At 41.2% G+C, this 23,055-nt stretch overlaps 1 protein-coding gene and 1 pseudogene across 1 annotated transcript; one reads left to right on the plus strand and one right to left on the minus strand.

The window, feature by feature from the left end:
• Nucleotides 1-297: 297 nt before the first annotated feature.
• On the minus strand, nt 298-4,130 carry LOC114464806 (NXPE family member 3-like). Its single transcript, XM_028449383.1, has 3 exons — nt 4,004-4,130; nt 1,219-1,398; nt 298-1,149 (listed from the first exon to the last, which is right to left on the minus strand). The coding sequence occupies exons 1-3, from the start codon at nt 4,128-4,130 to the stop codon at nt 593-595; spliced, it is 864 nt and encodes a 287-aa protein (XP_028305184.1). The 3' UTR covers nt 298-592.
• Nucleotides 4,131-8,629: 4,499 nt separating this feature from the next.
• LOC114465830 (uncharacterized) lies at nt 8,630-21,171 on the plus strand (annotated as a pseudogene).
• Nucleotides 21,172-23,055: the final 1,884 nt, after the last annotated feature.

The following is a 23,055-nucleotide window of genomic DNA, read 5'->3' on the forward strand; positions in this document are numbered from 1 at the left end:
ACAAGTGTACAGTGGGATTGAGGAGGTCTTCAAACTGATGTTTTGTACAAAGAGTTTATACTGTAGTTGTTTCTCATTTTCAAAACTTGTCGCTAGTTTGGCTTTTACATCCGATTTAATCAATGCACTAAAACGTAAATGTAAAGATACTAAAATGACACCATACAACGCAACACACATACAAATTCTCAAGACAATCATCACAACAGGCCTATAAATGACAAGCATACACAGTACACAAAACACATACTACAGAAATACTACAGTCTATCAAGATCTTTTGTCAAGCACTTAGTCCCCTGAGGGCTGTTTTAAAGTACTTTATGAATATAGAAATATAAAGAAAGTAAATAAATACACCTTTGGTTTTTGCTTTTAGCCAGGAATTTACCTTTATTTCAAACAGGTTTAAATTTATAACATTTTCATAAATGTTATTTTTCCTCCTGCAGGAATTTTTTAATACATTGAAAGTGCTTAAATCAAACCAGGTTGAGCAATGTTAGAATTTATTATCATTATTTATTTTTTTAAACTTTATTTAAATTTGTTAAAGACCTTTGTGGATAAGTAAAAACCTTCACAGAAAGTTCTAACGGTGCATTTTGGGGCATGTGCGTGATAGTAAAACATTAATCATATTCTTGATGATTGGAGGTTCTGGGTGGAGGCTGTGTGGGAGTTGATGAGCAAGGACCATCTCCCAGGCATCCACCAGATGAACTTTCATTCCTTTGAACAACGCTCTCAGAGCCTTGTCTTGCTGTAGTGAGAACCAATCACTGTTGGTTAGTGTTTCATATAATGACATCAAAGCTTTAGGGTTTCCAGTTCTTATCACCACTATAGTGTCAGGAGCTCTTGCTAACAATCTCCCTACTGCACTGCGGATGCTCATTAACCGGCGGATGTAGACTTCTACAGGAAAAGTGCTGAAGTGCGACCAGACACTAATACCTACAACAGTAGAAGCTCCTCCACTGACACTATCAAGTTCGTTGACAATGTAATGCAAATGTTGGATTGGGACATTGCCAAATCGAATAGGTGGACCGTGGCACCGGTATGTCACCAGGATGTTGTTTTTTCTGTCCTCTGCTTTTAATGGACCACTTTGCTTTGAAGTGTGCAGGTCAATCATCTTGAGGTCTGAAATAAATACAAGAAGGTATTTAACTAAAGACAAAGTATTACAAGAGTTTGAGGAGGTGCACTTACCTGGTAGAGCTTTACTGAAGTATTCAAACCACTGCCTCATGGTGGAGTCTCCATACAGGTGAACCACCTTTCCTTTCAGACATTGAACTATGGCTGCAGTGTCAAACTGATGAACTTCAGTAATGCCAAGGGATTTCCACACACCTTTATAATAGAATCCTGAGGGTAGCAATGTTTGACCTAGTACAATATATATCTTATTAGAAGCTAATATAAGCAAAGTGATTTTTAACAGGGATTTAATTGGGCATTAAATAGATGAAAAAAATATTTGCACTCAAATAACTTTATTATTAATGTATTTGTACTGATTTTGAAGAAGAATAGTTCCAACTTTTACCTTTTATGACCACAAAAATTTAAGGCACGCAAATATAACACATGTTAAATGACCACCAAGCCAAAACATTACTGAAACATTTCACTCCAAGTGAAAAGTAAGAAAATACTCTTGATTAAACACAGAACAAACAATTTCAGATGACCGAAAAGATAGTAAAAATGAAAATAAAACAAAAAAGCTAAATGATGGCTATCCAAAAGGAGGGAAAATACCTAAAACAAATGCATTGAGGATTACTTACCACACCCCCAAATCAAAGATATAACTTAAATGAATGTTTATTGTTGTTACAGTACTGTATGTGATAACCCTCAAACATCAGTGATGTTCAGAAGCTATCACAGGCAGACACAGAAAATGACACCTCAGAAACTGAGCATTTTACCAAAAGATAGAAAAACAACAGAAAGATAAGTTTTCCAAAGCTGGATATGTAGCAAATGGTTATAGACAAAGCGGAAACCTTTTCTCCAACAGCAAACATCACATCTCTTTGAGCCTTGATGCATATATAAGTTCAGAAAAACCTTCAAATGCATGAAACTGATCTTAAAACAGCATACATGGATTCTTCCATCGAGGAAATAATTTACATAGAACAACCCGAGGGGTATAAAGAAGAAACAGAAGCAGGAGAAAAGTCTGTGTACAAATTAAAGACATCCCTGTAGTTTGAAACAATCAGGAATAAATTGGTACAAACTTCAAACAACTTTCAAAGAAACCCAGCTGACCATTGTGTGTACAGAAAACAAATAATATGTCATCATTTGGGAGGATGACTTGATAAACATTGATATTTTGAACGATTTCGAAACAAATTTGAAAACAAAATTCAACGCAATTTTTTACGACATCATTTTGAGCAAAAATAAGTTAAAAGATATACATGCTGAACATATTGGAAGAATTACGAGATGATCTATTGCAGTCCTATGTCTTCCCCATGTAAGCAAAAACTTGACTACAATTAAACTAGTGAGAATGGTGAACGAAAGTAGTAAATCCTACAGGCCATCATGAGATAGTATGGTAGGTGGTCTGATTTTTTCCATGAACTGCACCAGACCGATCAGTTGAATGGTGAGCACATTTTCCCAGACATTCGCTAAACCTGTGATAGAAATTTAGTGAATGCAAAACATGTTTTGAGATACCTGAAAGGTACATGTGAAAAACAATGAAGACTTGAGCCTGATAGCCTACAGTGATTCTGACTGGGCATCCTCACTTGAGGACAGATGAAGCAATGGGTTATTTCTTTGCCTCAGCCAAACACATGGTCCTGCCATTTATTGAAAATCCAAGAAATAATCCATGCTGGCTCTTTTTCAGTGTAGGGAGTAACAGTAATGTATTAGTTTTTGCTGTAACACAGTAATGTAACACTAATACAATTTTGCTAGTATTATACTTGTTACATATCTCAGTAACGTGCGTTACAATGCATTTTAACTTGAGATGTGAAAAACAGCACCAGTAACATGAAGAAACACCTGGACCGGTGCCACGCTAACACCAAGTTGACACAGAGAGACGCAGGCGCGGCGAAGAGAAAGAGTGCAGAGGACAAAAGTGCAGAAAAGAGTCAGACAAAGCAGCAGAAATTAAGTTTCTCTCGGTCTGCCGTGCTACTTGAACCGAGAGAAGTGAGGAGACTGGTGGCAGAGTATGTGGTGGAGGATATACAGCCTCTGTCAACAGTGGAATAGCCAGCTTTTAAAAAGCTTGTCAGCAAAATGGTCACGTTATCTCGTGACTGGTTTGTATTGAGCGCTCATATAAAATAGTGTTACAATTTTACTGGTCACCATGTTAGCAGCAGTAAAAAACAGTGCACTAAAAAAGCCGACAGATATTGTAAATTAACATGCAACATTTAAAAGGAAAGAGAAAACAAAAGAGAAAGAGATTGTGCGTCTTGTCATGTCATAAGTCTATAGGCTACATTATAGATGTTTCTAGCTCTATTGTGTTTCATAGGAATAGGTCTTGACTTTAAATATTTACAATGTCTTTATCATAACTTACCAGACTTTAACTTTGTCTGCTTTTGTGTTTCTGAAGGTCATTGTTACTTATTGTGCCATGAGCCTGTGCCTATTATATTAAGTTGTTAGTAGGCTACACAGTCATTATGCTATACCACATTACCCTCCACTGGATATATAATCAGCTGCAATAAACTATGTTTTAGCATTTTAGAATGCTAGTCATACTTCTGCGGTTATTTTGGTGAAAGTAACTCAAAAGTAGTGTAACTCATTACAATTCAGAGACAGTAATATTGTAATGTAACTCAATACTTTTAAATGACGGTAACTGCTAATATGTAATGTATTACAGTTCAAAAGTAACTTGCCCAACACATGCTCTTTACACATGAGGCTGAATACATCGATTTAACAACAACGAGAGAAGAAAGAATATAGTTTACTCAACTGTTTAATGGCTTTGACAACAAGAGCTTCAGGTGTACAAAACTCCATGATGACAACCAGGATGCTATTGCATTGTGTAGGAAACCTGTAAGCCGAAAGAGATCAAAACACATTAATGTGACAATCATTTTATATGTGAGGCATTTAAAGAAGGAAAAATCAATGTTGTGTACTGTTCATCTGAAAACATGTTTGCTGACATCAATACCAAACCTGCACCCAAAGCAAAGTTCACACACTCATACCTATTATTCCCCAGCCTTCCTCAATTTTAATTGCACCTCATACTGTACATTCCCTCACAGCACACACCCACAAGTTATGGTAAGTGGTGTTTACATGCACAAAAGATTGGCCCCATAGCGTGTGACTGGCTGTTGATGTTGATGGGTGTGTCTTGGTGCTAAAAAAAGATCTTTCTACTTTGTAAAAAGAAAAGAATTACATTGAGTGACTCTGATGTGATTTTCCACTGTGATTTAGAATGTTTCATCATTCAAGGCATGCTAACCTTTTAAAAAGCAGATTTGGTCCTATTAAAAATGTTTTGCTATTATAATTTGTCAATCATGAGGCAAGGGCATTCTATTAAAGTAAGGCGTGCTGTGGTATTGTTTAAATTGATTATTATTCATGGTTTCTTTCTGTGAGTATTACTATAATTATATGTCTTCATACTCAATAATCCTGTTAATAAAATATATTCTCAGTCAGGCCAACTTTTTCAAAGCTATTTTTAGGACAAAGACAAACAGTTTCAGAACAATTTTAACTTAATCTAAATCTACCAACAACACAAGCAAGTAGATAAGCGATGAGACAAATCAGATATAAATAACTGGGACACTTTTAAAACTAAAACACAGTTTGAGCAAAATGCACAAAATCTAAATCGTCAACAAACAAGAATAATTCTATTTTAAAGATTAAATTTAATACACATTAAACAACTCATACAACAAATACCTAATAAATCAAATAAAGTAGACACAATAGATGCCTAAATGATAATAATGAATCAATCATTATTCTTGTACTCAATTTGTTTTGCTTTGAATCAGCAGTAAATGTCATCTTTAATTATACCTAAAATTGTTTGAATATTATTTGTAAACATCTTCTAATTAAAATAATACTGTTAGATTTAAACTTTTGAAATCTGTGCTTTGACCAATAATTTCTGTATGTCTTGATCTTTGATGAGGTCATGTTTGACTCTTACAATCGCAAATGTCTTACGTATCATAACAAAAGATGACATGTCCCAGTCATGTGCGAGCCAAGGGAGAAGAAACACTAAATAACAACATAGAATAAAATTGCTGAAAAAACTATTTTTGTGGCCCAGGAGTGAGATGACCCTGAGGACCACAGCTGTGCATTCGATGAGTGCCTGTTATCCTATTGACTTGTCGAGTACAGAGCCCGTTGGAAGTATGTATTCATATAGTGGGAGCTTAAGAAGAGTTGTCAATTATGTGCATAATAATAACAACATACTCTGTAGCATTATAAAGGTGTAGATTTGCAGGTGCAAAGTAAAATAGCGTGTGCAATTTCCCTGGTTTAATTCTATGAGACATGCGCATGATAAATGTGTTGTTTTTTTAGCTCATTTTTATATTTTTTTCGTTTGGTGTTTTTTTCTGTAATGTACAGTGCCCGTCGGAAGTATGCATTCATGTGGGATTATAAGTAACGACAATACCCGTTGCTCGCCTCCCTGGTTCAAGCCTATTCAGCCTCCGCCACAGCCAAACAGTTGTCCTGCAGCTGGATTCAAGTTTCCTACAGCTTATGGTGGTCACAGGAGTGAGCTCGGATATGACTTGGCCCCCCCACAGCAGCACTCAAGCATGTCAAGGTCACAACAACTGCCCGCTGGACGGCCTCAGGGAAATAATTACCTCATCTCAGAGCCAAGTTACCATGGGCCACGCCCAACAATCCCTAACTTCTTAAGTCGAGACTCAAGTGAGTTTGCTCGGCTCAAGATCTCACTGGAGAACCTCTTACCTCAGACTGCAAGCGAGCTGTTTAAGTATCAGGTGTTGGTATCCACCCTTCTTGGATTCCTTAGAGGGAGTACTGGAGAGTGCTCCTTCTGGGGATTCCCTCGTTCTGCTGGGGGACTTCAACGCTCACGTTGGCAGCGACAGTGAGACCTGGAGGGGCGTGATTGGGAGGAACGGCCCCCCTGATCGGAACCCGAGCGGTGTTTTGTTGTTGGACTTCTGTGCTCGTCACAGATTGTCCATAACAAACACCATGTTCAAGCATAAGGGTGTCCTAATGTGCACTTGGCACCAGGACACCCTAGGCCGCAGTTCGATGATCGACTTCGTAGTCGTGTCATCGGACTTGCGGCCGCATGTCTTGGACACTCGGGTAAAGAGAGGGGCGGAGCTGTCAACTGATCACCACCTGGTGGTGAGTTGGCTCCGATGGCGGGGGAGGATGCCGGTTAGACCTGGCAGACCCAAACGTATAGTGAGGGTCTGCTGGGAACGCCTGGCAGAGTCTCCCGTCAGAAGGAGCTTCAACTCCCACCTCCGGGAAAACTTCAACCATGTCTCGGAGGAGGCGGGGGACATTGAGTCCGAGTGGGCCATGTTCCGTGCCTCTGTTGCTGAGGCGGCTGATCGGTGCTGTGGTCGCAAGGTAGTCGGTGCCTGTCGTGGCGGCAATACCCGAACCCGTTGGTGGACACCGGGGGTGAGGGATGCCGTCAAGCTGAAGAAGGAGTCCTACCGGGCCTTTTTGGCCTGTGGGACTCCGGAGGCAGCAGACAGGTACCGACGGGCCAAGCGAAGTGCAGCCACGGCGGTCGCCGAGGCAAAAGCCCGGACATGGGAGGAGTTTGGTGAGGCCATGGAGAACGACTTCCGGACGGCTTCGAAGAGATTCTGGACCACTATCCGGCGCCTCAGGAGGGGGAAGCAGTGCACCGTCAACACTATGTATGGTGCGGACGGTGCGCTGCTGACTTCGACTCGAGACGTTGTGGATCGGTGGGGGGAATACTTCGAAGACCTCCTCAATCCCACCGACACGCCTTCCAATCAGGAAGCAGGGCCCAGGGACCCGAGAGTGGGCTCTCCTATCTCTGGGGCTGAGGTTGCCGAGGTGGTTAAAAAGCTCCTCGGTGGCAGGGCTCCAGGGGTGGATGAGATCCGCCCGGAGTTCCTCAAGGCCCTGGATGTTGTGGGGCTGTCATGGCTGACACGACTCTGCAACATCGCGTGGACATCGGGGGCAGTGCCTCTGGATTGGCAGACAGGGGTGGTGGTCCCCCTTTTTAAGAAGGGGGACCGGAGGGTGTGTTCCAATTATAGAGGGATCACACTTCTCAGCCTCCCCGGTAAGGTCTATTCAGGGGTACTGGAGAGGAGGGTCCGCCGGATAGTTGAACCTCGGATTCAGGAGGAGCAATGTGGTTTTCGTCCTGGCCGTGGAACTGTGGACCAGCTCTACACCCTCAGCAGGGTCCTTGAGGGGTCATGGGAATTCGCCCAACCAGTCCACATGTGTTTTGTGGACCTGGAAAAGGCATTTGACCGTGTCCCTCGGGGATTCCTGTGGGGGGTCCTCCGGGAGTATGGGGTATCGAACCTCCTGATAGGAGCTGTTCGTTCCCTGTATGACCGGAGTCAGAGTCTGGTCCGCATTGCCGGCAGTAAGTCGAAATCGTTTCCGGTGAGGGTTGGACTCCGCCAGGGCTGCCCTTTGTCACCGATTCTGTTCATAACTTTTATGGACAGAATTTCTAGGCGCAGTCAGGGCGTTGAGGGGGTCCGGTTCGGGGGCCTCAGTATTGCATCACTGCTTTTTGCAGATGATGTGGTCCTGTTGGCTCCAACATACCGTGACCTTCAACTCTCACTGGATCGGTTCGCAGCCGAGTGTGAAGCGGCCGGAATGAGAATCAGCACCTCCAAATCCGAGTCCATGGTTCTCGACCGGAAAAAGGTGGAGTGCCTTCTCCGGGTTGGAGATGAGGTTCTGCCCCAGGTGGAGGAGTTGAAGTACCTCGGGGTCTTGTTCACGAGTGAGGGAAGGATGGAGCGAGAGATCGACAGGCGGATTGGTGCGGCGTCTGCAGTGATGCGGAGTCTGCACCAGTCCGTCATTGTAAAGAGGGAGCTGAGCCAAAAAGCGAAGCTCTCTATTTACAGGTCGGTCTACGTTCCAACCCTCACCTATGGTCATGAACTTTGGGTCATGACCGAAAGAACAAGATCACGGGTACAAGCGGCCGAAATGAGTTTCCTCCGTAGGGTGGCTGGGCTCTCCCTTAGAGATAGGGTGAGAAGCTCAGTCATTCGGGAGGGGCTCAAAGTAGAGTCGCTGCTCCTCCGCATCGAGAAGAGCCAGATGAGGTGGCTCGGGCACCTAATTAGGATGCCCCCTGAACGCCTCCCTAGTGAGGCGTTCAGGGCACGTCCCTCCGGAAGGAGGCCCCGGGGAAGACCCAGGACACGCTGGAGAGACTATGTCTCTCGGCTGGCCTGGGAACGTCTCGGGGTCCCCCCGGAAGAGCTGGAGGAAGTGGCCGGGGAGAGGGAAGTCTGGGCCTCCCTACTGAGGATGCTGCCCCCGCGACCCGGAAACGGCTAAGCGGGAGAAGATGGATGGATGGGTGTTGGTCGATCACCTGCACCTAGAAGAGGCCAAGCTAATTGCCGACGCCTACCTCAACTCTCCAACGCTCTTCTCAGACACGATGGTAGCCCTGAATGACAAGTACGACCAACCGCATCAGATAGCTCTGAAGCGTATAGCTGCTGTGTTGGACGCACCGGACATCAGGCGTGGAGATCTGGCTGCATTCGAGAAGTTTGCACTCCAGATACAGTCACTGGTAGGAATGCTGAAAACATTGGGGCCCGAAAGAGAAATTGAATTACAGTGTGGCTCTCATGTTGCTCGTCTGCTAAGTAAGCTGCCACCTGAACAGAGAGCAGAGTTTCGCCGCTGCATGTTCCATCAGGGCACACGCACCCACACATTACGGACCTTTCAGAATGGCTGAAATATGAGTCTTGGTGCCAGGACTCTGAAGGACAGATAGTGGGGAGATGGGCCAGAGAGAAGCCGGTGTCCAAGCCGGAAGGACGACATGTCCTCCATGGTGCGAAGGAAGAAGTTGGGAAACCCGAAGTTCCAGTGCCAGGGAGCTCCTTTAAAGAGAACAAAAGCCGGCCATACTGTCGATTCTGTAACAATGATGAGCACTACCTCAGCCAGTGTATAGCAGTATCCAAGCTGAATAAGGAGCAGCTGACAGAGTGGATTAGGAGTAATAAGAGGTGTTGGCGCTGTGCACGGCCACACCAAGCAGCCCAGTGCAACTTAAAAAAGACATGCAGTCTCTGCCAGGGGAAACATCTTCAGGGTCTGCATGAGATCAATGTGAGACCCCCTAAGTCATCTGCGGTGGAGAACCACGGTACAAGGGCCACGACTGAGGTACTATACCTAGACAGACCAAGAGAAGGCAGCAGAGTTCTTCTGAAAGTAGTCCGAGTCCACATTCACCATGGTGACCGAACACTCGACACCTTTGTCATACTGGACGATGGTTCAGAGAGAACTATGCTGTTGCCAGAAGCAGCGGAGAAGTTAGGTGTGCAAGGGACCCCAGAAGACTTACCTCTACGTACAATCAGACAGGACATACAGACCCTCAGCGGTGCATCGGTGTCATTCACAGTTTCTTCTCCGACAAAGCCAAAGAGAAGGTTCAAGATTTCAGGGGCATTCACTTCAGCTCGCATCGGGTTAGCTGACCATACATACCCCATCAAGCAACTTCAGCAGAAGTACAAACACCTTATTGGCCTTCCCCTGCATAATCTCACAAAGGTGGAGCCCTTGCTTCTCATTGGTAGTGACCACCCCCATCTCATCACTCCCATTGAACCTGTCAGGTTGAGACCTCCAGGAGGGCCTGCTGCCATTCACACTAGACTGGGCTGGAAACTGCAGGGCCCAGCTAGTGTAGTCTGTGACCTCACCCGACCACATCAGTGTCTATTCACCACAGTAGCCCCCCAGGTGAACGAGTTGATGAAGAACAACCAGAGACTATGGCAGGTTGATACTGTTCCATTCAGAAGTGAGAAACTGGTTACTCGTTCAAAGCAGGACCAAGATGCCATCAGTATCCTTGAGTCCAAAACCACCAGAGTAGAGGTTGATGACATACTACGTTATGCCACCCCTCTGCTTCGTCAAAAGGAGATGCCGCTCTTTCAGGCCACTAAAGAAACCGTCATCCCCAGTCTACGAAGTGTAGAAAGGCGACTGGCCAAAGATCCTGCAAAGGCTGAATCTTATCGAGTGGAGATGGAGAAGCTGATGGTGACATTACACTTCGCAATAACCATACTCATATTAATCATGTGTTTTAAATGTAATGTGCGAAGTCTCCTAAGCAATTCAAGAAACCATGTGACCAGATCATGGAGGACTTGGTTTGTAACAAGACATAAGACCATAGCCTAGCACTAGCTAAAGACAACAGGATGTAGTAGCTGTAACTAACTGCACATTAACAGTGTTGGGAATAACGAAGCTATCTTTCCTATAATGGAGTAATCTAATTAATTACTCTTCCATTGTTACAACGCCGTTATCGTAACTGGGAAAGTAAAGTGGCATGTTACAATTTGGTTTCATGAAGTGCCACGGTGTCAGACATCTAGGCAGCGGGCAGCCCATCTCAGCTATTTTCATCCTGCATACAGCAGCAGGACAGTGGAGAGTGCATGGGAGAGCAGGGGTGGTAATGATTGGCTAAAAAGTTGGGTGGGCGGAGATTTGGTTGAGCCAATGAGAGCCTAACAGGAAAAAACGTATCACGTGCACCAAGCAGTATCAACAAACAAACATGGTGGCCGACGCAGAGAACACCTCCGCAGCTGCAATCTGCTCTGTTTTAAAAGACCTAGATATATTGTTGAAACCACAACAGAAAGAGGCTTTAAAACCATAAGTCTGTACCGTAATACACGCTGTTTTTGTCTGCTGGCTCACTTTAGGGAACAAGAATTACGCTTGTCACGCAATTTTCATCAGATCCGCTCATTGTTTGATTGGTTACTCTGCACGTGTTTGTCCCGCCCCACTCAGCCACCAGAACTCAAACTCTGTGTGCGCTTCCAGACTAATCGCCTGTATGAATAATACAAGGAGATTCAAGAGAGTCCAGCTGCAGACCTGCACGTTAAGCTCCTGCTCATGAGATTGGGATGAATTCCAGGCTACATCTCTCCCGTCTTCTGATTTGATTTTCATCACAGTCTATTTTTGTCTTGTCCTTTATTCGTTGACGATAATGTTAATCAATTTAGTCATAGCTGTAGTCTCAATCAAGGACTTCTTTTATGTGTTTTAGTTTTTATCATCAAAAATATTTTTGACACTGTTTAACATTACAGTACAAAATATAAAAAATTACTTCATAATTACTTTGCAGAGTAACTCATTGCTTTTTTAGCATAGTAACTGAGTTACTAGCTTGATTGGTTTTAGGGAGAAATAATTTGTAACAGTAACTAATGACTTTTTAAAAATAAAATGCCCAACACTGCACATTAATAAGTAGATAGAGGTTGCAAACCAACTATTTTCCCTGCCTATTACACCAATATCAGTGATGTCCCGAAAAGAAAAAGAAAATGGCTTTTGGTGTATTATATTAGTGTAATTGTGGCTTTTCTTCTGTCTGTTTTGTAGCATGATGTATTTTATAACCTAGTTTTTGTTTGCATGATGCATTTACAAGTTGAAATTGCGCCGGCTGGAGGCCAGAGAAGTTTGGTGTGCTTCAGCAGCAGGGTCGGGATTATGCTAATGATTGTTCCCTTACATAACGCGGCTCTGATTTTTGACCCGCCATTAAATCCTGGACACAGAAATTTGAAACACAGAGTGTGAAGCCTAGTTCCACAATTACATTGTAAATGGTTGAATGGCTTTTTACATATTTTAAGGAATAAAGTAATGACCTATTTAATGTGTGTATAATAAAATGGCTGAATTTTCTTTACACGGTCTTTAAAAAAAAATAAAAAATACATATTCAATTTTATAGAGAAGAATCAAAAACCCCTTCAAAATCTACTTTTTTCAAATTTTGTCTGTAAAAAAATAAATATTCTTACCTGCAAATCTTTTCTTCCCCAACGTCAGTCAAAGAAAATGGATGCAGTGACAAGATAATCTATTTTCTTTATTGTTAGACATTTATAGCTACTCTCTGTTGCGATATCATATGGATCAGATGTAAGCAGTGATGGAACTAAATCTTTAAATCGAGCTAGAGCTTTTTCAGACAGGGATCTACTATAGTGTATGACTTCATGAATTTCTTTACTGATAAAATTCTAACAATTAGAAACAAAGCTAATGTCCGACCTGCAGGACTGCTCAATAATTTTTTTAAACAAAGCAGCTCCTGAAATAACTCCAACATGTAGCTTTTATTTACAAACGTTCACTCCAATTGATCTATCTGAACTGACCTCATTAGTTAGTGCTTCTAAACCAATAACCTGTCTTTTAGATTTAATCCCAACTCCACTATTTAAAGATGTTCTTCCACTAATTAGCGTAAATATGGTGAAATGGATTAACACATCTCTAGTAGGGATGCACCGAATATTAGGTGGCCGAATATTTTCGGTGGCCGTATATACTCGGACAAATATTGCAAAAAAAGCCACATTCGGCCTTCGGTTTAATGAGTTAAAAGCAAGGCCAAATAGTAGCGTGTGACTCAATGACGCAATCAAACAATGTGCAGTGATTTTGAGTCAGAAAAGTGTGTGCGCGTTGCTGCAGAACCAGAGCAGCAGGAGCAAAGCAGCAGCTCCTCCTTTCCACACTCAAACATAACCAGACTCTCTCCTTTCCGCTTACCGCTCTTTGTTGTCCGTCAGTCTGTTGTTAGTGCTCTGACCAACAAATCCTTAAACATCCCCATCGTTTCCTCCTCAGTTGACAGGCGATGTCGGGTCTCGCTGCATAGGCTGGTGTAGCATTAGCAAGAAGTGCTAACAGCTGATATGTGTAAACAATGGCTATAGCTCCAAGCAGTGACTCCCAACACAATCGGTATCAGAACAAGTAGTGTCCAGTAGTGCAGTTTGCATTTACATATATGGTAATAAAGTATAATATATATTCTATATTAAACCGCAGTGTTGTTTTAGCTGTAAGATAATTGGAGAGGGATGAGCTCACATTTTAGGAGGCGTATTAGGTGACGTCACCTGCCAACGTGGGCAAAATCCAACTTGCCCATTTGGAGCTGACTTTTTTACAAAATGTGTAATAACAAAGGAGGGAGGAAACAGAACTTCACCTTTGGCCCTCTGAATGAGGCTAAAGGGATCTATATCACTGTAGCAAAACCATTATAAAGTGATTTTTTTTTCATCATACCTCCCCTTTAATGCACTTTCGGTTTTTTTTTTGGAATGCATGTTTTGTTTTATTTCAAGGGCTAATATAAATGAAAAAGTTTGTTGTGCTTTTTTTGAAAAGCAAAGGCTACTGGAATACCTAAAACATGTCAAAATATTCAATAAACAATTACTTTCTTTAAAAAAATATGTCTAAAAATGTTTTCTAGGCTATTTATGCCTATTAAAAAAAAACTAGTGAAAACCTTAACAACCGCATTCAATATTCAGTATTAGGTCAAGCGTTTACATTTTATTGAAGTTTTCACTTCAGTGCATTCCTAATCTCTAGTAACAGTTTATGTGCCACAGGCCTTTAAAATTGCTGTAATAAAACTTCTCCTTTAAAAAACCAGGATAAAACCGAAGTGATTTTATTTAGTCCAAAACACCTCAGAGAGAAATTATCAGAGCAAATAGTGTCTCTGGATGGCATTACTCTGTCACCCAGCACCACAGTAAAAAATCTAGTTGTTAATTTTTTACTGACTATCTTTTAACTCTCATATCACAAGGACAGCCTTCTTCCACCTCCATAATATCTCAAAAATCAGGAATATCTTGAACCAAAGTGATGTTAAAAAACTAATCCATGCATTTGTTACATCTCAATTAGATTATTTAAACTCCCTACTGTCAGGATGCCCTAATAACTCACTAAAAAGTATCCAGTTAATTCAGAATGCTGCAGCTAGAATGCTAACAGGTAACTGGAGCGAGCATATTTCTCCAGTGTTGGCTTCCCTTCATTGGCTTCCTGTAAAATCTAGAATAGAGTTTAAAATCATCCTGTTAGCATACAAAGCTCTACGTGATCAAGCTCCTGCATATCTTAAAAACCTTTTTAGTGCCCTATCGGCCAGGCAGAACACTCCGCTCTCAGTCTGTTGATTTTCTTGAAGTTCCTAAAGTGTCCAGAAGTAGAACAGGAGGCAGAGCTTGTGGCTACCAGGCTCCTCGCCTATGGAACCAGCTCCTAGTCTTAGTATGGGAGGCTGCTCCTCTCTCCACCTTCAAAAGTAAACTCAAAACCTACTTATTTGCTAAAGCGTATCCAGTATAATAGCAACAATCTAAAACGGACTTGGTCTCGTTGTTTTGGTCACAATCACAGACCATTACACACAATGGTCAGCACCTCAGACTATTGCAAAAGACTATTACATTCAAAACCTCACTTATTTACAAAAGCGTACCGTATAAATGCAATAATTTAAAGCAGACAAGGTCCCCTCTGTAGTGATCCCTGAGATCACTACGTGCGCCCAGTACAAGACAAATCTCGTCTGTAGTGGTAGCATTTTAGAAAATGGCGGAGGCCGCAAGACGTTTAATATTAATATTAACCTAACCACTTGTGTATCATATTTTTCCTGTAGTCTGTGTCTTCTCCTCGCCCTCCGAGGACTCTCTTTTCTGTTTCAGGTGTCTTGATGTTGGAGCTGGTGGTTCCTGATCGATGGTTTGCAGCTCAACTAGTCTGGGACACTTGGATGAACTGATCAATGGTTCATGGTTCAACGAGTCTGGGACACTAGTCTGGGACACTCAGATGGACTATCCCTCTATCCTATAGTCTATCCTTCTCGGATAGACTATCCTTCAATCCTATCCTATTTGCCCTTCTGTTCAATAACCCCAACCAGTCGAAGCAGATGGCTGCCACCTCTGAACCTGGTTCCGCTGGAGATTTATTCCTATAAAATAGAGGGAGTTTTTTCTTCCCACTCTCGCTAAATGCTTGTTCATGTGGATCTTGTTGGGTTCTTTTTCTTACTATGGACTTTCTTACAATATTTTGCTAAGCGCACTGAGATGATTTTGTGTTCATCTGCCCGGTTCTTGTCACGAGTGGCTTAATTTTTCCCAGCCCCATTTCCATGCCCATAAATGTTCCTCAGTCCTCTCCAAATATCTCTGGTATTGCTCTGCTCCAGCAGCTCTGTAATTCCTCTGCAACCGAGTTAGTGCCGTTAGCTCTTCCATCTTGTTGGAGAGAGATCTTCCGTTCCCCATAATAACAGATGGTAAACATGGTTTATACCGTCTTTTCCGCTGTCGTCCTTTTACTTCAGCTCTATTATAACATATATACAGTACATACATGACATATATATTAACAAATATACCACACACAAACTGTTCCACAGCCTTGTACCACTTGCTGACGAACTAAAGATTTTTTTGTTGTCCGTGCATAGACCGACCTAAAATTTAATCGTCTAGTAAATTTTAGGTCTCGTAATTTTCACTAAATAGTTTCTGGGAGAAGTTTATGTTGTGTTTGAATACTATTTGATTTCTTTGAAAAGCTATGATTTCTGCTAATATAAGTAATTTTGATTTAGTGATCAGTAATATCCTGCATTATGAACATTAGAAATTGCTCATTTTTTAAAGGTCCAATATCATGCAAATCAACTTTTTTGAGCTTTTAACCTTGTTACAATGTTAATTCCTTCTCAAAAACACCCCCAAAGTATTATTGGGGTTCCTTCCTGGATCTCTGACAAATCCTCAATAACCCTACTCTCTGAGTCACCTTACAAACTAAATCATCAACCCCCCTTTCTAAACAGGATCTACCAGCGAACCTATTTTCTTATCACAGGCTACTATAGGATTTGTTTTCAGTAACTTTGAAGAGCATTCCTGAGTTTCAAACCGCTTTTTATTACCCCCTCTAAACAAAGAGCAAAACAACCAGATGAGTTTGTTCCCTGTTATCACTCACCTCATCTAAGACCAAAGAGAAACTTTTGCTCTGATGTTTAGATTCACAAGACTTCAAACTTTGATCTTTGTCCTCTGAACTTTGGGAGAAACCCCAGTTCTCCCTCTCGTTCCTCCCCCAGTGGTAAGCTTCTACTGAAAACAAAGAAACTTTAACTATGACTGAAAATCACAAAAGAAAACAATATTGTATTGATCTATGCAAGCAACTTCTGATGAACTACGGCCGGGCCTGCGGAACGTCTCCGCGCCCAATAGCACGTACCACCTTCCTGAGAATTCAGTGAAATGACACGGTTCCACCGAGTAAAACAAATTAAATTGTGTGACATAAAATTGTATTTTATGTTGGATTGCCTTTGAAACAATATATCACACGACTATGTTCCAATAAATTAAAAAAAGTCTCTGAGGCGCTCTTGACATCCGCTTATAGAATGTCCATGTTAAATTACAGCCCGATTGAACGAGCATTAACGGAGGATTAGTCATTTGAAGAAGTGTACTCTCATCTGACGCTAACGGCTATGCTAATGGCAGTTCGGCATGACAAAATTGCTGCTTCCAACAGTGCATCCGAAACGTGTCCTTTTCGCTTTAGCTGGTGTTGGGCACAGAACCTCCTCGCGGACATTTTGGAGTGTGGCAGGGCTAAAGATATCTCGGATTGTGTAACGCTTCACTTCCGGGTCACGTACTTTGGCAAATCAGTAATGGAGAAAATGAATAAAGGTGTTCGTTTTCTATTTTTCGTTTTCTGTACCGAAGCAAAAGAGCTTGAATTTGAAAAACAAGGCGTTTTCTGTTTTTTTTTTTCATTTTCGTTTTGGAAACAAATATCAAATAACGAGTGTTTTTTTTTTTTTCATTTTTCATGTTTTTGTTACATAATGAAAAACGAACGAACGAATGATATCACAATTTAATAACCACATTGCTTTTGTTTATTATAGAATTATGAAAAAAGTTGAATTGCAATCTTTGATTCCTTTGAATTATTAAAACTGTGCGTATTAAAGTGTAGAGTTGGCTGTTACAATCCGCCTCCCTTGTTTATATAATTGGGTTTAGTCTAAAACTTAGACATATTTTCCTCTGTCGAAGAGAGAGCACCCGGGCTTTTTAAAGTCATATTAATAATCATAATTCATATTCTCATTCATATAACCCATTATTCATAGCCACCTACAGCTGCTTCTCTGCCCTCTTCAAAAAAACAACATCTGAACCGCCCCCTCCAGGAAGTGCGGAGGTGCACTCCGCTCATGTGGTTTCCAGCGCATCTTGTGGTTCCACGCATTGGCGTAGTGATATGTGTAACCTGCCGTTCTAGTGAAAAGGAATATATCTATACTTTTTTGTCATAGTGTATATGTAAAGCTACAAATGTATTCTCTGTGGGCACCAACGCTGTATAACGCCCAGGGAGCAGACGCATTTTTAGTACCTGTTCTATTGCCTTGTATCTCCTTTGACTTGATCTGACTTGTTTGTGACACAATGCGACACAGCGGTTGGACAAAACAAGTGATTGTCATGATAAAGTTTCTCATTAAGACTATTTCTAAATTTCTAATATGCATATCTTCATTATAATGTCCCTCTGCTTTCAGTTTCAGAGGACTGCTGACCCCGCCTTCATCCCACAAGTTCCCACCGTCCACCAGAGCTTTTGTGTATTTCAACCAATCTCTCCTGAAGAGGCTCTTGAAGAAGAAAACATTCTTAAATCTATTGCATGGCCAAAAACTTCATCCATGACCTCTTTGAAAAATAGCAGTAATCCAAAATGCAGCAAGTTCACTATTCTCCCAAAGATGGGGGGAGGACAGTGGTACATAGGGGATCAGCTGGAGGTCAGCATCATAATGAAGGACTACAACTGTCATCCCAAGACCTCAGGAGGAGACTTTTTAGTCGCTTCGCTAAAGAATCGAAATCTGCAAGCAGGTGTGAGCGGGCAGGTGATTGATCATCTCAATGGCAGCTACACCGCTGTCTTCCTTTTAGTCTGGGAAGGACAAGCTGATGTTGAGGTAATACAATCAGTTACCGCACTAACTGTGGTGCTGTTTGTGTTGAAATGAGCCTTTGATCAATATGTTTTATTCTGAGCATGTTTGCAAAGGAATTTTTTATAATAGAGAAATTACTTTATTGACAAACTTTTTCTCTAAATGTTTTTTTATAATGTTTCAAAGCTGCATTATGTACTTATTTTGGTGTTATTTGGTCAAAATTTAATAATAACCTTTCACCATATTGTAATTTAAATATTTCTGGGAAGACACTGGACCTCTGCTCCTTCTCCTGGCTCTGTATTGGAGCTTTAGAAATCCAGGAGCATGACATGACAACAGATGAGCTGTTTTGGGGCGTTGCTATTGACTGGCCGACTAAAGTCGATGAGCGTTCACATTGTATCTCTAGTAAAAGTGCAATAGCAGATGTCCCAGCAGGAAAAGTCCACATCTCAGCGTAAGACACAATGGTTACACAGCAAAGCAAACTGAAAAAGCGAGACCGACGTGGTGAAGCAACAGTTTAAAGTCCCAAACACACTCCGGCAGAACGGACTCCACGGAGGTTTGCGCAGACTCAAAGTACATACGAGTGTCAGAGCGAGAGTGGTAACAGACGTTGAAATTGTGTACAATATGAGAAGCATATTCAAGGTTGAGAGAACATGCACAATCCATTTTCCGTCTGGATGCAGAATGGGTCTGTTCTGACCTGCAGCTGGGAATGTTGGGAATAACTCAAGGTAAAATCCCTACATTTGTCAATAGTCTCTTGAGAAAAAAAAGTCCCTAAATGCCTCATAGTTGTGCGCGTTCACGATGATGCCGGTGAATTTGAAACAAGGAGGGGGAGCGTGGTTGAGTCTATACAAGTCTCACAATTCTACATACTGGAACTTTAAGTAAGACACTCTTTTAAAATCTATGTAATCTGCTATTAGTTTCAATGTCAATTTTTCAATCTTATACTATTATGGACCATGTAAACTGTTTCAGATCAAAATATTTCTTTTTTAAGGTGATTCTGGTTCATTCCAGCGAGGCTGTCACAGTGCTGAAAAGGCTGAATTGGGAGAATCCTGACAGAGTTTCCTTCAAAAGTGTCTTTCGTTTAGGCTCAGTTGCTGAAAGTACAGTATGCAACATATGCTTACAACCTACAGTGCAGCCAGTGTGCAACTTCACTGATGTCTGCACAGGTGAGCCCTGGTTCTGTCTGAAGCCCAAAAATCTGAGCTGTGATACCAGGATCCAACATTCCAAGGGTGATTACCTTCTCCCCCTCAAAACACAGGTGGATAAACTTTTCATGGTGTAGGTGTACATGCTTAAAATTTTTCAAACTACGACCAAATTTGTGCTTGTGATGTGTGAAACAAATGTCTTTTCGTGTTTTGTTACAGAAAAATCAACTTGAAAGTTCCTGTTCAGTCTTCTGGATCTTCAAGTGTCACTGTGTATCAAAAAAGTAAAGGTACAACAAATACAGTATTAACTCTTAATGTATTAGTGGCAGAATAGACTCAGTGACAATTTTCTTAAAACTAAATGTTTTAAAACCTGAGGTGTCACTTACTTAGTAGCATGAGAGTATAAGTTGATATTTATTAGCCAAAGATGAACTACTCAAGTCTTCCATCATATTACACCACACTAGATGGTGCATTTGCTCGTAACATTATCTCAGTGCAGCGATCATGGGTTCAATGTCCCATTGGTGGTCCACAAACTACTCACTGTTAGCCCTGCCTAGGACGCTGGGTGCAACGTTACTGTATGGAGTTGGCCCAGTGTCCTTCCTACTTTTGTTAAGTTTTTCCCCAGGGTCTCAGGCCCTTTTTGTTTCTTTGAGTTGTTTCAAATGCTACTTTTTAGGGACTTTGTTTTAGTAAACATGTTTTTATCCATCAGAATGTTTTGACTTTGCCCTTCAAACCTGTGACTAACCTCCTAGAAGGGGACCGTAGCATAATTTTAGCCAAAGGCTAAAGTGAAACTTTGCTCAGATCTTTTTTTTTTGTAGACTGTCTGGGTTGCTGGCCAAATTGAATACAAACTTAGTGGTTTCATGTTCAGTCTTCGTTTTTAAATCCTTTACCAGATCAACCAACTGATAACAACAGCAACAGCATGTTCAGACCATCTGGCTTCTATTACAAAGGTGTGTGGGAATCGCTTGGCAGTAAACAAATGTACCAATTTGACACTGCATCCATCACTCAGTGACTGAGAAGGAAGATGGTCCACCTGTATGGAGACTCTACTGTGAGGCAGTGGTTTGATTACCTCACAAAAATAGGAGGTAATTACACCTTTCTAAAACCTGCTCATATAGTATTTATAGTTAACTTTTTTTTTATCTCCCTTTATTGCTTCTAGATCTCAAGGAGTTTAACCTTCAGACTCAAAAGACAACCGGTACAAGGACGAGTCCATTGTTGTCCCTGGACCATAACAACAGAATCCTTGTCACATACGACTGTCATGGACCTCCTCTTCAATACATATCAATCGCAACTAGTCAGTTACATTACATTGCCAACAAACTTGATAGTATAATGGGAGGTTCCAACACTGTCGTAGCTCTTAGCGTCTGGGCACACTTTGGGAATTTTCCCTTGGAAATTTACATCCGGCGACTATTGAGCATCCGCAGGGCAGTGCTGAGATTGTTAACAAGAGCTCCAGATACTCTGGTAGTGATAAGAGGTTGAAACTCAAGAGCTCTGTCATTTTCGATCTCAATTTTCAACAGTAACTGGTACTCACTTCAGTGCAACAAGGCACTCAAAGCGGTGTTTCAGGGCATGAATGTTCACCTTGTGGATGCCTGGGAGATGACACTAGCTCATTCCCTACCTCATGATATTCACCCACCACCTCCAATCATCACAAATATGGTTAATGTTCTTTTATCGTACACTTGCCCAAAAATGCATAACTAGAAGTAATTTATTATTGTTGGTACGGAAATTTTAACTATAGATTTAAAAAACGTGTTGGTGCTGGTATATTTCTGTACCATTTATTAGTAGTAAAGTTAACATCACGTTTTTTTTGTTTTGTTTTTTTTTCCTCTGTTAAGAAGTTAGTATTATGAAATGGATGCCAATCTTTAGCTCTGAACAATATCTTTGTTGTTTAATGCTGGCTTGTCTATCTATGCTTTTCAATGTCTTTTTTTGTCACATGATCTCTCTTGCGCAGCACATAAGCACTTGTTTTTATTTGCTTTAATCATGTCCTGATGAAGAGTCTGAGTTGACTCAATGCGTCGACATGACATCCCTGTATGAAATACGGAATTTTTACACCTCAAGAGTGCCTCGGATTTTCAGTTTTGGCGGCTGCTGCTGCCACTTTGTATTGTTTATAGACATTCCTGGAGAGAGACAGGCCAATAATTAGGGGTGGAAAAAGAACAGAAAACATCTACTTAAGTAGAAGTACTGTTACTATGATTACATTTTACTTAAGTAGAAGTAAATTTACTGGTGTAAAAATCTACTTCAGTAAAAGTAAAAAGTAGATCACTTAAAATGTTCTCAGAGATAACGTTCCTTATTTTTTTTTTAGTTTTTTTTTTTTGGGGGGGCATCTCTTATATGCAATTAAAAAAAATAGACCTGTATAAAGATACAACTAGGTTATTTTTTATTATTATTATTAAAGAACACCATTTCAAAATAACATGCATGAGAACAAGACATGGTGTGGGTCACCTGGATAAATTTAATAAAATAAATGTTAAGGATGTCAATTCGATGAGGTAAGTACTTGTGTCAATACATCCAATGTGTCAGAGCATCCATTAAAACATCTCTGAAAGCAAGAAATGCGTACAGTAAGTAAGTAAGTAAGTATTTATTTATAAAGCGCTTTTCGCAGATAAAATCACAAAGTGCTGTACACAGAAACAATAAACATACATTTACATCACATGTGTAGCATCATAAAAGGGCAGTAAAAATTAAAAATAAAATCTTGTTAACTAAAAGCTTTTTTGAAAAGCGAAGTCTTCAAATGTTTTTTAAAAGTGTCCACGCAGTTCATCTCCCGGAGAGACTGGGGCAGACCATTCCAGAGTCTGGGGGCTGCAGCCTGGAACGCCAGGTCTCCTCTGGTTTTAAATTTAGTTTTTGGGAACCTTAGTAGACCCTGACCTGAGGATCGAAGGCTGCGTCCTGAAGTGTAGGGACACAACATGTCTGAAATGTATAGAAGGAGCCTGGCCATGCAAAGCCCGGAATGTTAGAACCAGTATTTTATATTCAATCCGGAAATTGACAGGGAGCCAGTGCAGGGAGGAAAGCATCGGGGTAATGTGTGATGTTCTGGACGTACCGGTCAAAAGTCTGGCAGCAGCATTTTGAACCATTTGGAGTTTACACAGGGTCGACTTATTAAAACAGGTAAAAACTGAGTTACAGTAGTCAATGCGGGACGAAATAAAAGCATGGATGACCAGTTCCAGATCAGGTTTGGACAGTAGATGCCTCACTTTTGAGATATTTCTCAGTATGTTAAATAAAGTCTTTAAAACATTCTAGGTGGAATGAGCCGAAGGAGGAAAAAATGATACTGATGCCCCAGGGTGACGTGCGCACGCCTACAAATACAGTTTTATATTAATAATAATAATTGTAATTAAAATCACATGATCATTGCACAAAACTGATGATCAATTGGCTGCAACACCTGTAGCTGTTATACACGTCAATAGGCTCATGCCACATCTCCCCCTTAAATCAATGGGAGCATTAAACAACATGCTTTAGATTCACTAACTTAACTCATTCAGTGCCAGCCATTTTCAGATTTTCTACCCC

Source organism: Gouania willdenowi, chromosome 6 (genome assembly GCF_900634775.1).
Source record: "Gouania willdenowi chromosome 6, fGouWil2.1, whole genome shotgun sequence".
NCBI lineage: Eukaryota > Metazoa > Chordata > Actinopteri > Blenniiformes > Gobiesocidae > Gouania > Gouania willdenowi.